General features: G+C 44.5%; 1 protein-coding gene across 2 annotated transcripts in view; it reads left to right on the top strand.

Annotated features, from left to right (window-relative positions):
* The window catches only part of PARK7 (Parkinsonism associated deglycase), a 23,723-nt gene extending 13,573 nt beyond the window's left edge, over positions 1-10,150 (top strand). For both annotated transcript variants that reach the window (XM_006145381.3, XM_006145380.3), the window contains exons 6-7: positions 3,817-3,903; positions 9,771-10,150. In XM_006145381.3, coding sequence (XP_006145443.1) covers positions 3,817-3,903; positions 9,771-9,931 — 248 coding nt within the window. In that variant the 3' untranslated portion in view covers positions 9,932-10,150. The remainder of the gene's footprint in view (positions 1-3,816; positions 3,904-9,770) is intronic.
* Positions 10,151-12,645: the final 2,495 nt, after the last annotated feature.

Genomic DNA, 12,645 nt, shown 5'->3' with positions numbered 1-12,645 from the left:
AGCGCCGACAAGAAACAGGTCTCTGAGTACATAAAGAACAGTGTACCAGATGTGATGGAGGAGATGTACAAGAAAGCTCACACCGCTATACGAGAGAACCCAGTCTATGAAAAGAAACCCAAGAAAGAAGTTAAAAAGAAGAAGTGGAATTGTCCCAAGATGTCCCTTGCCCAGAAGAAAGATCGGGTAGCCCAGAAGAAGGCAAGCTTTCTCAGAGCTCAGGAGCAGGCTGCTGAGAGCTAAACCAAACAATTTTCTATGACTTTATTCAAGATAAAAGATAATAAATCACAAAAAAGCAACAAAAAGAAGAAGATAGGGACCAGCAGTTAGCGTAATGGCTATGTTGCTGGACTCCCACATAGTTGACCGCAGTTTGAGTCCCAGACCCAGTGGCTTAAACTCAGGCCAGGTGCATGTGAGTATGTGCCCAAGATCCCAAGAGAAGAAGGGATTACAGTGTGGCCATCCCCCCGGGGGGTAATTTCTCCCTTTCTGTCTCTCTGTCTTTCCGGCGAACGCATGCACCCTATAGCAAAAAACCTCTCAAAAAAAAAAAAAAAAGATAATAAAATGAGATTTACTTTGAGTTGGGAGGAGGAAGAAAGCTTGGAGCTGAAAGAGTGAATAGACAGTTGTCAGACCCTTTGGTCTAGGAATAAGATCTCCAGGAGACCTTTAGCAGCTAGGAAAGTAAATTACCACTGGGTGGTGCTGTTGGCTTTAGGCTCTTAATAGCAGAAGGGGATTCAATCAGCTTTAGTCTCAGCTCCCTGTTCAGAACTAGATCTGAGGTATTTTCATCCAGCAGAATTTCAAGTAAGAGGGTATTTATCTAATTTTCCAAATAGGATTCTTAAGTCCCAGAAAACAGTAATTATGAGTTTACCATGATGAGTAAGAAAGTCTGTAAATTCCTATATCTAAGTATAACATGAATTTATTAATGTTACTGTAGGCGTCAATTCTATCAGCTTGAAGGAACCAGCCAAAAAGTTCCTGACTCACTGTACAATTATCTATTGAAGTTTACTTTAAAATATAAAATGATTTAGGAAACTATTTTGTAAAAATCTTCCCAAATAAGAATTAAAGGTGGGACCAGCAGTGAGCATAATGGCTATGTCGCTGAACTCCCATGTAGTCAACTGCAGTTCAAGTCCCAGACCCAGTGGCTTAAACTCACGCCGGGTGCATGTGCGTGCACGTGCGTGCCCAAGATCCTGAGAGGAGAATGGAGGAGAAGGAATGGTAGTATGGCAATCCTCGTGGGGGGTGATTTCTCGATTTCTGTCTCTCTGTATCTCTCCATCTCTGGCGAACGCACGCGCCCTATAGCAAAAACCTCTCCAAAAAAAAAAAAAGAATTAAAGGTAATTCATAAATTCATTTTAATAAAAATCGAGCAATAATTACTTAGTTTTATTGGACTTTTAAAATTTGCTGCATACATAGGAGTCTTGTATGTAAGGTGGAGAGAGAGATGCACTTAAGGCTTTTGATATAAGAGATATATTAGGTAGTTGGGAAAGTCATGACACATTTTTCTGCTTCTCTATGTAAAAATGTGTCATGACTTTCCCGACAACCTAATAAATCAGGACTTAGTTTGAAACTGACATCTGATATTAGGCAGAAAGCTTATATAATTAAGTAGTATTGGTTTGATCTTTCTGTTGGTAAAAGTTGTGATTTGAGTAGCTGTTGGTATATTATATAACTCCATTTTCCTTGAATCATGTAAAACACTTAAAGGTTGGGGCCTACAGGTGGCATGGTGGTTATATCACTGGACACCCACATGGCCAACTGCGGTTTGAGTCCCAGACCTGGTGGCTTGAAAGTCATGCTGGATGCATGTGCATGCCTGCCTACAGTCCCAGAAGGAGAATGAAGGGATTGTGGCATGCTCATTCCCCGAGGGGGCTGATTTCTCACTTTCCCCCTCACTGTCTCTCTCCTTATCTCTCTCCTGCAAGGACATGCACCCTATGGCCAAAACCTTAGGAGAAACAAAACAAAACAAAGCAACCCTGAAAGGTCAGTAAGATCATGTGTTCAGGTTTGCTGAAGCTGAGAGTGTACAGACTATACTATATGATCTTACCTACCCACAGTAACTTAAGCATTTATTTTAGAAAATCAAGTTGATATTTTAAATCCTGTTTTTCTAGGTGTGTCATGAGACTTTAGAAAGAATCTTTGTGTGTGTGTTATAGAGGAGACAAGTAGAGTACTTTTTTCTAAGTTCATTTATTTCTTTGATGAGAGAGCAACTGAAAGAAAGACAGGTACCTGGACAGGGTCTCACGCCAAGATCCCCTGCAGCTCCTCAGCCATTCGGATCATGGGTACACACCCATGTGCTGGCATGTTCATATCAAGCCAGGATTCACACCCTTGTATTCCATATGGCTCCAGCACCACAAAGCAGCACCTGCCTGCACCACTGAGCTGGGCCGAAATTATTCCTTCTAACAAGGTTTTAAGATCGGTAACAATTAGAGCTGTAAACCCTTTTTGGTTTTAGTCCTTATTTCAGAACTATTACATTCCAAGTATGCTTTTGATTTTTCACTGAGTTTGACCATTTTCAGGGGTTACATTTGTACAAAACTCTGAAGTTAGTACCTGCATACTTTCAAAGACTTCATTCTAAGAGATGAGAGACAGGTTATCACAAACTAATATTTGTGCATGGTTCTCTTTAAGTAGTTTAAAGTAATAGCAGTATCTTTGTATCTCAAACTAAGATATTTCAGAGGTTTCTCCTTCAGGGCAAGGGCAATGTGCTTTTCACCTACCACCAGTATATTTGGATGAATAGTTGAATAAATGGATATTAATTTTCCATTTTCTTTTTTTTTTTTCTTTTTTTGGAGAGGTTTTTGCTATAGGGCACATGCGCTCACCAGAAAGAGAGAGACAGAGAGACAGAAAGCAAGAAATCCCCCCCCAGGGGGGATGGCCACACCGCAATCCCTTCTCCTCCTCTCTCCTCTCAGGATCTTGGGCATGCACGTACACGCGTCCAGCGTGAGTTTAAGCCACCAGGTCCGGGCCTCAGACTGCGGTCAACTACATGGGAGTCCAGCGACATAGCCATTACACCAACTGCTGGTCCCTCCATTTTTCATTTTCAAGTAAAAAAGCAAAATTAGTCTTACAAAATAGTAGTAAAATCCAGAAGTTTCATGAGCACTGGTTGCCTGTAATGTGTAAGTAAATCTTTCCTTTTGCTAAGAGTAAGGTAAGAAGTTAGCCCAAGGGGTCTTCCACTCCTTTCTCCTCCTTCGTAGTCCTGGCACTTTTAGCCCTTTTCCTTGTGGGATGGACGAGAGTATTTGGTTCTGTATATGCTCCAGGTGTATCAAGGTAAATCTTTTGGATTAAATGGTTATTGAAGTATTTTGAGTTTGTATGCTTTGGTCACATGTGCTCAGCAAAGGGTTTTATTACAGACACTTTACCGCCCGTAATCAGAAGTGCCTAATTTCTAAATAATTATATTTAGGTAAGAGCCTCCTGATTTTGAAGAATGCTTTTGCTTTGCAACTTTTAAAACATGGTTTTTTCTGGGGCCAGCAGGTGGCATGGTGGTTAAGGGTGCTGGACTCCCACATGGTCAACCACATGGCCGACCACTGTTGGAGTCCTGGATCTGGCGGCTTCCTTTCTCGCTTTCCCTCTCTCTCTCTCGTTCTGTCCCTCTCTGGTCAAATTAAGAATAAATAAATAAAGGTAAATAAAATAATCTTTTTAAAAATGGGGTTTTCTGTATCTGTACTTAGATATTTTTATTAACCTTATTTGTAGGTCCTACCGCCCTGTTGGCTCATGAAATAGGCTTTGGAAGCAAAGTTACAACACACCCACTTGCTAAAGACAAAATGATGAATGGAAGTAAGTATATGCTTATATTTTAATGTACATAAAGACTTTCTTTTTAAAAACTGCAGCTTAGCATTGTTTCTCAACCGGTATAATCCAATATGGCGATTGTCTGTGGGCTGAGGCATGGGGATGGCTTTGCGTCTGTAGGAAATAGAGTTCACCATGGGCTGGAGAGGCATGTGTCAAGTTTCTAGGTGTGCTGGGATTAAGGGCGGTGTAGTCCTTAGCACAGCGCAGCTGGAGTCTTAATTGCTGCAGATCGAAAGTGGTTATCAAGACCTGGAGTGGTGGTCGGGGTGCTGGACTCTGATTTAGCGGACCGTGGTTCAAGTCCCGGACCTGGCAGCTTGTTTTGTCACTTTTTCTGTCTGTCTCTCTGGTTAGTGCATGTGCCTATAGTAAATTAATAGTAATAATAATAAATAAAATTAAATTATAAGTAATTAAAACAAAAATTTTTAAAAAGTGCTTATCAAATGCCTAACTAGTATTTTTACTAGATACTTTGCCAGTGGCCTGAAAGTAAATTTTAAACCTCGACAGCAATTTTAGAAAGTGCCCTTTTACCCAGAGTCCAAAGTAAAATGGACGTTGCTTTCTTCATTCAGTGAATACCTCAGTGGCAGGCCTGTTTCCTTTTTTTATTTTAAAAGCAGTTAGACATTTAATTTTTATTAACTTATATTTATAAAAGCAATTTTTATCCATGGTAAAAAATGTAAACAGTAAAGAAAGAGGATGAAGTAAAACTAAATGTCATTCTTCTCTTTTCCCCACATACTTTCTCCTGCTCAGAATTAACATTAAAATTTTCTTGTGTAACTCTCTAAAATTTCTTTGCACACACTCCTCATTTTTAGTTCAATATTTTTACTTGCACTAGTACTAAATACATTGTTCTACATTTTTTTAAAGCTTATTTTCTTTAGACCATGAAATAGAGAGGTCCCCCCCAACAGAGTTTTCACGCCGTGATCCATGCCTGGCCTCAGCCAGCCTGAGTCCTGGGCATATGTGTGTACGCCCAGCAAGTACAGGAAGGCCCTGGGAACTTTTCCCTGCGGGCCCACCAGCAGCGGCAGTTGCACCACTAGTTCTTTGTTTAGGTTGGTGTCATTCCCGTTTTACTGACGAGAAAAGGGAAGCTCCTAGAGGTCGATGGCTGCTAAATGGCAGACCTGAGATTTCAACCTGCAACTGCTGTGCTCAGGGGTCAGTAAACGTTTTCTTTAAGGGCCTGTAGTAAATATTAGATCGTCGGAGAGTCATGACATATTTTTCTGTGTCCTTCTATGCAAAAATGCATCATGACTTTCCCGGCGACTCAATACTTCATGCTTTCTGGGTCTTTAGGTTTCCGGCAGCTACTCAGAAAGCTCCAGAGTAGCTACAGACAGTATGTTAACAAATAAGCGTGGCTTTGTGTCAGTAAAACTTTATTTACCAAAGCAGGCTGGATTTGGCTTTGTGTTGCTGACTCTTATGTCTTGAGCTTCTCCTGCCGCTTTTTCTCTGAAGAGACTTCTTGACTGTGAGATTTTTGCTTAAAGGTATAAAATCAGTGCCTGGATCAGGCTCTGGGTAACACAACTTTCCCCACATGGGAAAGGTCTTGTGTTCACGTATGGGATCTCCCTGGTGCTCTACCCGTGACCCAGGTTTTCTGAGGCTGAGGTGGATCTCAGTGTGAAGAACCTATTGGGTGTACTCCCCCTACCCCTGTTTTTTTTTTTTTTTTTTTTTTTTTTTTAATTTGCTTGAGAGCAGATTTGCTTGCCAGAGAGATGGGGGTGGGGTGTGAGAAAGCACCCTTCATGGGATATGATCATGCCACAGTCCCTTCTCTTTCTCATTTCAGGATTTTGGGCATGCACACATACATACCCGGTGTGTTTCTCAAGCCACCGGCTCCAGGACTTGAATTAAATAGTAAGCCATGTGGGATCCAGCTACCTTAGCCACCATGCCACTGCCAGGCTCCCCCTCTCTCCATCTTTCTCATCAAAGAGATACATGTTTAGGGGGGGAAAAAAAGGCATTATGTCATTTGAATGTAAGGCATAGAATCTGTGAATATGCCTGCACTAAGTCACAACTCCCATCTGCCAAGTTTGCACATTGCACCCTCCTGTCACAGAGCCCATTAAGGTATGTTGTCTTTCTTCATCATCGCCACTAGGTGGAGACAGTAGATAGTGCAGACCTTTTATTTATTTATTTATTTTCTGGTTGAGATTTTGAAAAGAACTGAAGAACCTTTAAACATACTTAACCAATTCCGGCCTTATCTGCAACATTTTCATCTTGTAGACGTGAAGTGAACCATTTTCAGCAGTGCCTCATGTTGTCCCTGTCTAGGCGGCTCATCTCACAGCTAGGAAAACCTAGCCCAGCCGGTTTTCTAGTTTAGCATTTAAAATTATCTTGGCCTGGTTTAACCATCAGGAAATGAGGTTAGATTATGAAAACCTTTCCTTTCCTCTCAACCTGGGGATCTTCTTTTTCTCTAAGATAGTGTAAATATGAATATTTTGATGTGTTCTATTCGGTTATTTCAGTGAGTTGCTTGATATTTTTGTTTTCTTTTCTTTTTTTATAATTTTGCTGTAGGACACCTGTGTTCACCAGGGAGATGGAGAGGGGTGTGTGTTGGGGGGTGATTTCTCACCACCCCCCACCCCCAGGAAATAGCCATGCTGCAATCCCTTCTCCATTCTTCTCATGGGATTTTGGGCACACATGCACATGCACCGGGTGTGTTTTTCAAGCATTTTGGGCATGCACACATACATACCCGGTGTGTTTCTCAAGCCACCGGCTCCAGGACTTGAATTAAATAGTAAGCCATGTGGGATCCAGCTACCTTAGCCACCATGCCACTGCCAGGCTCCCCCTCTCTCCATCTTTCTCATCAAAGAGATACATGTTTAGGGGGGGAAAAAAAGGCATTATGTCATTTGAATGTAAGGCATAGAATCTGTGAATATGCCTGCACTAAGTCACAACTCCCATCTGCCAAGTTTGCACATTGCACCCTCCTGTCACAGAGCCCATTAAGGTATGTTGTCTTTCTTCATCATCGCCACTAGGTGGAGACAGTAGATAGTGCAGACCTTTTATTTATTTATTTATTTTCTGGTTGAGATTTTGAAAAGAACTGAAGAACCTTTAAACATACTTAACCAATTCCGGCCTTATCTGCAACATTTTCATCTTGTAGACGTGAAGTGAACCATTTTCAGCAGTGCCTCATGTTGTCCCTGTCTAGGCGGCTCATCTCACAGCTAGGAAAACCTAGCCCAGCCGGTTTTCTAGTTTAGCATTTAAAATTATCTTGGCCTGGTTTAACCATCAGGAAATGAGGTTAGATTATGAAAACCTTTCCTTTCCTCTCAACCTGGGGATCTTCTTTTTCTCTAAGATAGTGTAAATATGAATATTTTGATGTGTTCTATTCGGTTATTTCAGTGAGTTGCTTGATATTTTTGTTTTCTTTTCTTTTTTTATAATTTTGCTGTAGGACACCTGTGTTCACCAGGGAGATGGAGAGGGGTGTGTGTTGGGGGGTGATTTCTCACCACCCCCCACCCCCAGGAAATAGCCATGCTGCAATCCCTTCTCCATTCTTCTCATGGGATTTTGGGCACACATGCACATGCACCGGGTGTGTTTTTCAAGCCACTGGATCTGAGACTTGAACTGCACAGTTGGCCTTGTGGGATCCAGCTGCCTTAACCACCATGCCACTTGCTGGTCCAAGTTACTTGATTCTTTAATGAGATAGTAAGACATAAGTTACTGTAGGTAATGTGCATTTGAAAAGAAGTGCACATTGATGTGTGATTTCTAAATCCCATTAACACGGAGAAGCAGAGTGCTGGGTGAATTTTTCTATATGTAAAAACATTTACATACAGAAACAAACGTTTCCTGAGCACCTCCTTAAGATGGGTACTGGGGACAGAGGCAGGGAGAGGATGAAGGTGCGCACTCAGGCAGGTGCTGGGCGCCACGGCGCACTCTTGAGTCGGTAGGAGGGCACAGATGATTGGATCCGTGCTTGTCTGGCGCGGCCAAGGGGCTGGTGCATGAGGATTTCACAGGGCCTTCGTCTGCTTCTGCCCCTCCCCTAAATCTCTTTGTCCTCTGTCCCCATGTCACTGTTATCACTGTCGCCTGCTCATCTGGGACAAACAGCTGGGAGCAGCCTTGAAACCTCTCCAGGTCTAGCCCTTCAGTAAACTCTGGGCACATTATCACTAAGATCTATGTCAGGCCCTCATTTCCTCTTAATTGCCACTGTCGCCAGCCTAGTCCAGGCCACTAGCTCCCCCCTGGGTGGCAGGTTCTTTTCTGTCTCCCTCTGGTTTTTTCCAGTTCAGTCTGTATGTAAGAGGCCAGACCCAGACGGCTTTGTGCACCATGAAATGGGATTCACAGTCATCTTTAGGTACTGCAGAAAGTTGGTGAGGGCTCTTCGTTTTGGGGGACAGGGGGAAAACTGCTCTCCTTTGCACTCAGGAAACTACCATTTTGAATACTGAGCGTGGAGTGGAGGGGTAGAAAACTGAAAAGCTGAAATAATGCAGAGATCCTTCGTTAAAGCAGCAGAAAGGCACAGGGAAAAGAGCTCGAGTCAAGGAACAGTCATTATTCATTCACCTCATGCTTAAGGGGCGTCCTGTGCCGTCACTGTTCTAGGCCAGTCCTTTAATGAGTAGACTGTAAACAAGGGAGCACGTGTGTGCAGATTGTGTGAGTGCTGACGGGAGTAGATAGAGGGCTGTGATAGGGTAATGGGGGGACTTAATTTAGGGAGAGACCACAGCTACCCTCTTGGGATGGATGCTGATGTAAAACCAGAGGGGTGAGGGAGTAGGAAGAGCCTTCTGGGCAGAGGGAGCCATCCTTGCAACTCTTCCTGGGGCAGGGGACAACTGCACCTAGTAGTAAAGAGCTCGGGGAGGGGGTGGCCCATGTGGGGCTCTGCCACATGACAAGTTCAAGCTTGGTCTGTACACAGTGGGAGAGGTGTGTGAAGGGGGAGAACTTGGGGAGTCTGTGGGGAAGAGCCCCAGCTTTGTTATATTTGCCCCACTCCCCCCCCCAAAAAAAACAAAAACACCACACAGTTTGAAGAGGATGCAGAAGACACAGTCCCTGAGAAAGGACTGTGTTTTACCTCCCGCCATCTCTCCATCCAGCGTGTTGTGCTGTGATTGCTTTAGTTTTTGAGGCAGCCAGAGCAAGCACGAGCTCCCTGTCTGCTACTACTGGTAGGTCCTGCCCTGGATGTCGCCCTTCCCTTCTCTCCTTCTCTGTCAGCATTCACTGTGAGATAGAAATGCGAATAATTAACATTCATGCTGGGGCCAGCAGGCAGTGTGGTGGTGAAGGCGGATGAAATCATACATGGCCCACATGGCCAACCAGTTCAAGTCCTAGACCTGGCAACTTGCTTGCTTTCTCTCTCTCTCTGGTGACCACATATGCTCTATAGCAAATTTTTAAAAAGTAATGATAATAGTAAAATTAAGTAAATTATTATTTTAAAAAAATTCATGCTGACATCTCCCTCAACACTTACTTAGAAGGTCTTAGCAACTACATTCAACTATTTGTTCCTTTTCCAGGGTAGTTAGCCCACTCTCCATTGACTGTACAGTCTCTTTAATACCTTCCTGTGGTGCTCCTCAGAGCTTGGAGCACCTGGTACATGTTTTTGAATGGCTAGCTACAGAGTTGGGGGTTTTAAAAACTTCCTATATGAGGCCTGTGCAGTAACAGTGCGTTGAATTGCTAACTACTGGTGATCATCATCCAGAATCATCCGTTATTTATTTTTTTTCTTTTCATTTTTTATCTTTCCTTTGCAGGTCATTACACCTACTCTGAGAATCGTGTGGAAAAGGATGGTCTGATTCTTACAAGCCGTGGTCCTGGGACCAGCTTCGAATTTGCTCTCGCGATTGTTGAGGCGCTGAGCGGCAAGGAGGTGGCCGACCAAGTGAAGGCTCCACTTGTTCTTAAAGATTAGAGCAGGAGAATGTGCCCGTGAGTGAGAGGAACGGAGTTTGTGATCCATTCTCACTGCATTTGCATTAAACACGTGGTTGGCTAATGTGCCCCCACGTCGTCATTGCTGCTTGTGTAGTTGCGAAGTCTCAATTGCACACGGATTGTATCGCTCGGCCTACGAGCTGTCTCTACATTTCTGAACCTTGTTTGCAGAATAAACAGGGCATTTAGCAAACTACTGGTTGTCCCTCATTTTGTATCTCTTTTCTTTTGCGAAAATTCATTACCAGCCTCATTTGCAGCTCTTTACTATTAATGTAGCTACTATCATAAAGAGCAGTGAACACATTTTCTACAACAAGGAAGGAAATTATGAAAGCACAATGTTGAAGGCTGTCATTTCCTCCCACTCGTGTGGGTTGTGTGTGTGTGTGTGAGAGAGAGATTTTTGCCATCGGCCGAGTGCACTCTCTGGAGAGACAGACAGAAAGCAAGAAATCACCACCCACGGGAGTTGGCCACACCACAGTCCCTCTCCATTCTCTTCTCGTATTTTGGGCACACATGCACACTCACCCAGCCTGGGTTTTAAGCTACCAGGTCTGGGATTTGAACCATAGTTGACTCCATGGGAGTCCAGTGACATAACCATTATGCCATCTACTGGTCCCAACTGTGTGTATTTAATGTGTTGTAAAAAAGTATTTGTTGAAGCTAGCTGTGATGGTGAATTTTTGCAAACCGATTCCTTTTTCCATTGTAGAATCTAGAGCTGTCAGATGAAATCGAGAACTTGGCGAGGCTGGCCGAGCATCTATAGCCTGCGTTCCTGGGGCAGTTGTGCCAAGCATTCCTCCCGAGTCACCCCAGCCCTGCCCTGTGGGTGAGAGGCACCTCAGGTGGCAAGAGCCGGGTCTAGCTGGTGAGAGCCTTGTTCCCCCGACTAGTGACCCAGGTGAGGTCAGGCTGTCTGTGCGACTGTGCCATTCTGAGCCTCAGCGAAGCACTCTCTCTGCTGCAGTGGCCAAGAGGGCATGCTATACCTGACAGCCACCTTGTCACTGTGAGGAAGGAACCCCCCTGAGAACAGGCCCTGGCCTAGAACACAAGGCAGATGTTAATTTTTTTTTAAGTGCAAACATGGGGGCCCAGCAAGTAGTAGGGTGGTTAAGACACTGGACTCCCACTTGGCTGTCTACAATTTGGGTCCCAGACCTCACAGCTTGAAAATCATACCAGGCGCATGCCCAGAATCTCAAGAGGAGGATGGAAGAGAAGGGATTGCAGTGTGGCCATCTCCCCTGGGTGGTGATTTCTCACTCCCTCTCACTGCCTCTGTTTCTTTCCGTTGAGCACACACGCTCCAAAAAAATAATGAAGTTCAAGTATGAAATTGCACATTTGAGTGAGTACTGTGAAAGGGAAGAAAGCACACTGAGGGGGAGAGGACAGGAGAGACTACACAGGAGAGGGGGTAGGACTAGCCTCGGAGAGTGACGTTGAAGCTGAGGCGTGAAATAGCACAGGGCTGGGTTTCCAGCTGTTGAGCAGGTGTTCGGCCAGTACCTACTATGTGGATGTGCCAGGCTCTGTCCTGGTGCTGGGAACAAGCCACTGAGGAATGCAGTCTGCACTTCTAGAGCTTATAGGAGAGGGAGGAAACACAACAGGGAAGTGTATCTGGTCTATGAAAGATGAAGGGGGGTAAGGAGGAAATGATAGGGATGTTTTCTGCATGATGGTTAGATAAGTCCTTTGAAAGATCTGAGAAGACATCTGGAAAAATCTAGATAAGAGCACACCAGGCAGAAGAAAAGGAAATACAAAAGCCCTGTGGCAGCATTGTGCTGGGGTAGAGCAATGGCGAGAGGGCCAGCCTAAGGGGAAACTTGAGGGGAGCTTGGGGAGGTTTCGAGGCCATGCCAGTGACTGGGATAGAAACCGTGGAGAGGAGCCCGGATCGACCTGGTCCAAAGGCTTTTCTGTTGAGAAGGGGTCCTAAGGGAATAAGGTACAGGTGGACAGGGCCTGTCGCTGTCATCTTCAGGGTGGGATCCTGAAGCAGGTCTGGGGTGGCAGAGGTGGGTGCCCATGGAGGGTGTGAGGAAAGGCTGTCAAGGACAGTCCCACATTTCTGACGGGCACACTAGGTCAGGGAGGTCCTTGTCCCATGTTGCTGAAGGAACCCTTGGGAGAAGAGCTGGGACTGAATTTAAAAGCACACATTGATGAATTTGAGCTATTTATAAAATACGCTTTTAGTAAGGAAAGGAAGGCCAGCCAGTGGCAAGGTAAAGGTGGCGGGTCCACATGGCCAGTCATGCAGTTCAAGTCTTGGACCCAGTGGCTTGAAAAACACGTTGGGCATGTGTGTGTCCCCAAAATCCCTATAGAAGGGGGAAATAGACAAAGGATTGCAGCTGATTATTCCCCATGGTGTGGCAGGAGGTACTTTCTCACCAGCAAATTTAAAAAAAAAAGAAAGAGCGAAAGACCTGTTATTTGAAATCACAAAAGACTGATACGAAATGTATTTATTAATAATAGTGAATGCGGGACCAGCAGTTGGTGTAATGGCTGTTGCTGGACTCCCATGTAGTTGACCATGGTTCGAGTCCTGGACCCGGTGGCTTAAACTCACGCCAGGCGCATGTGCGTGTGTGCCCGAGATCCTGAGAGGAGAATGGAGGAGAAGGGATTGTGGCGTGGCCATTCCCTCTGTGGGGTGATTTC

The sequence above is a fragment of the Tupaia chinensis genome, unplaced genomic scaffold (assembly GCF_000334495.1).
Source record: "Tupaia chinensis unplaced genomic scaffold, TupChi_1.0 Scaffold000146_1, whole genome shotgun sequence".
Classification (NCBI taxonomy): domain Eukaryota; kingdom Metazoa; phylum Chordata; class Mammalia; order Scandentia; family Tupaiidae; genus Tupaia; species Tupaia belangeri.
This window is presented reverse-complemented; position numbering and strand designations above follow the sequence as displayed.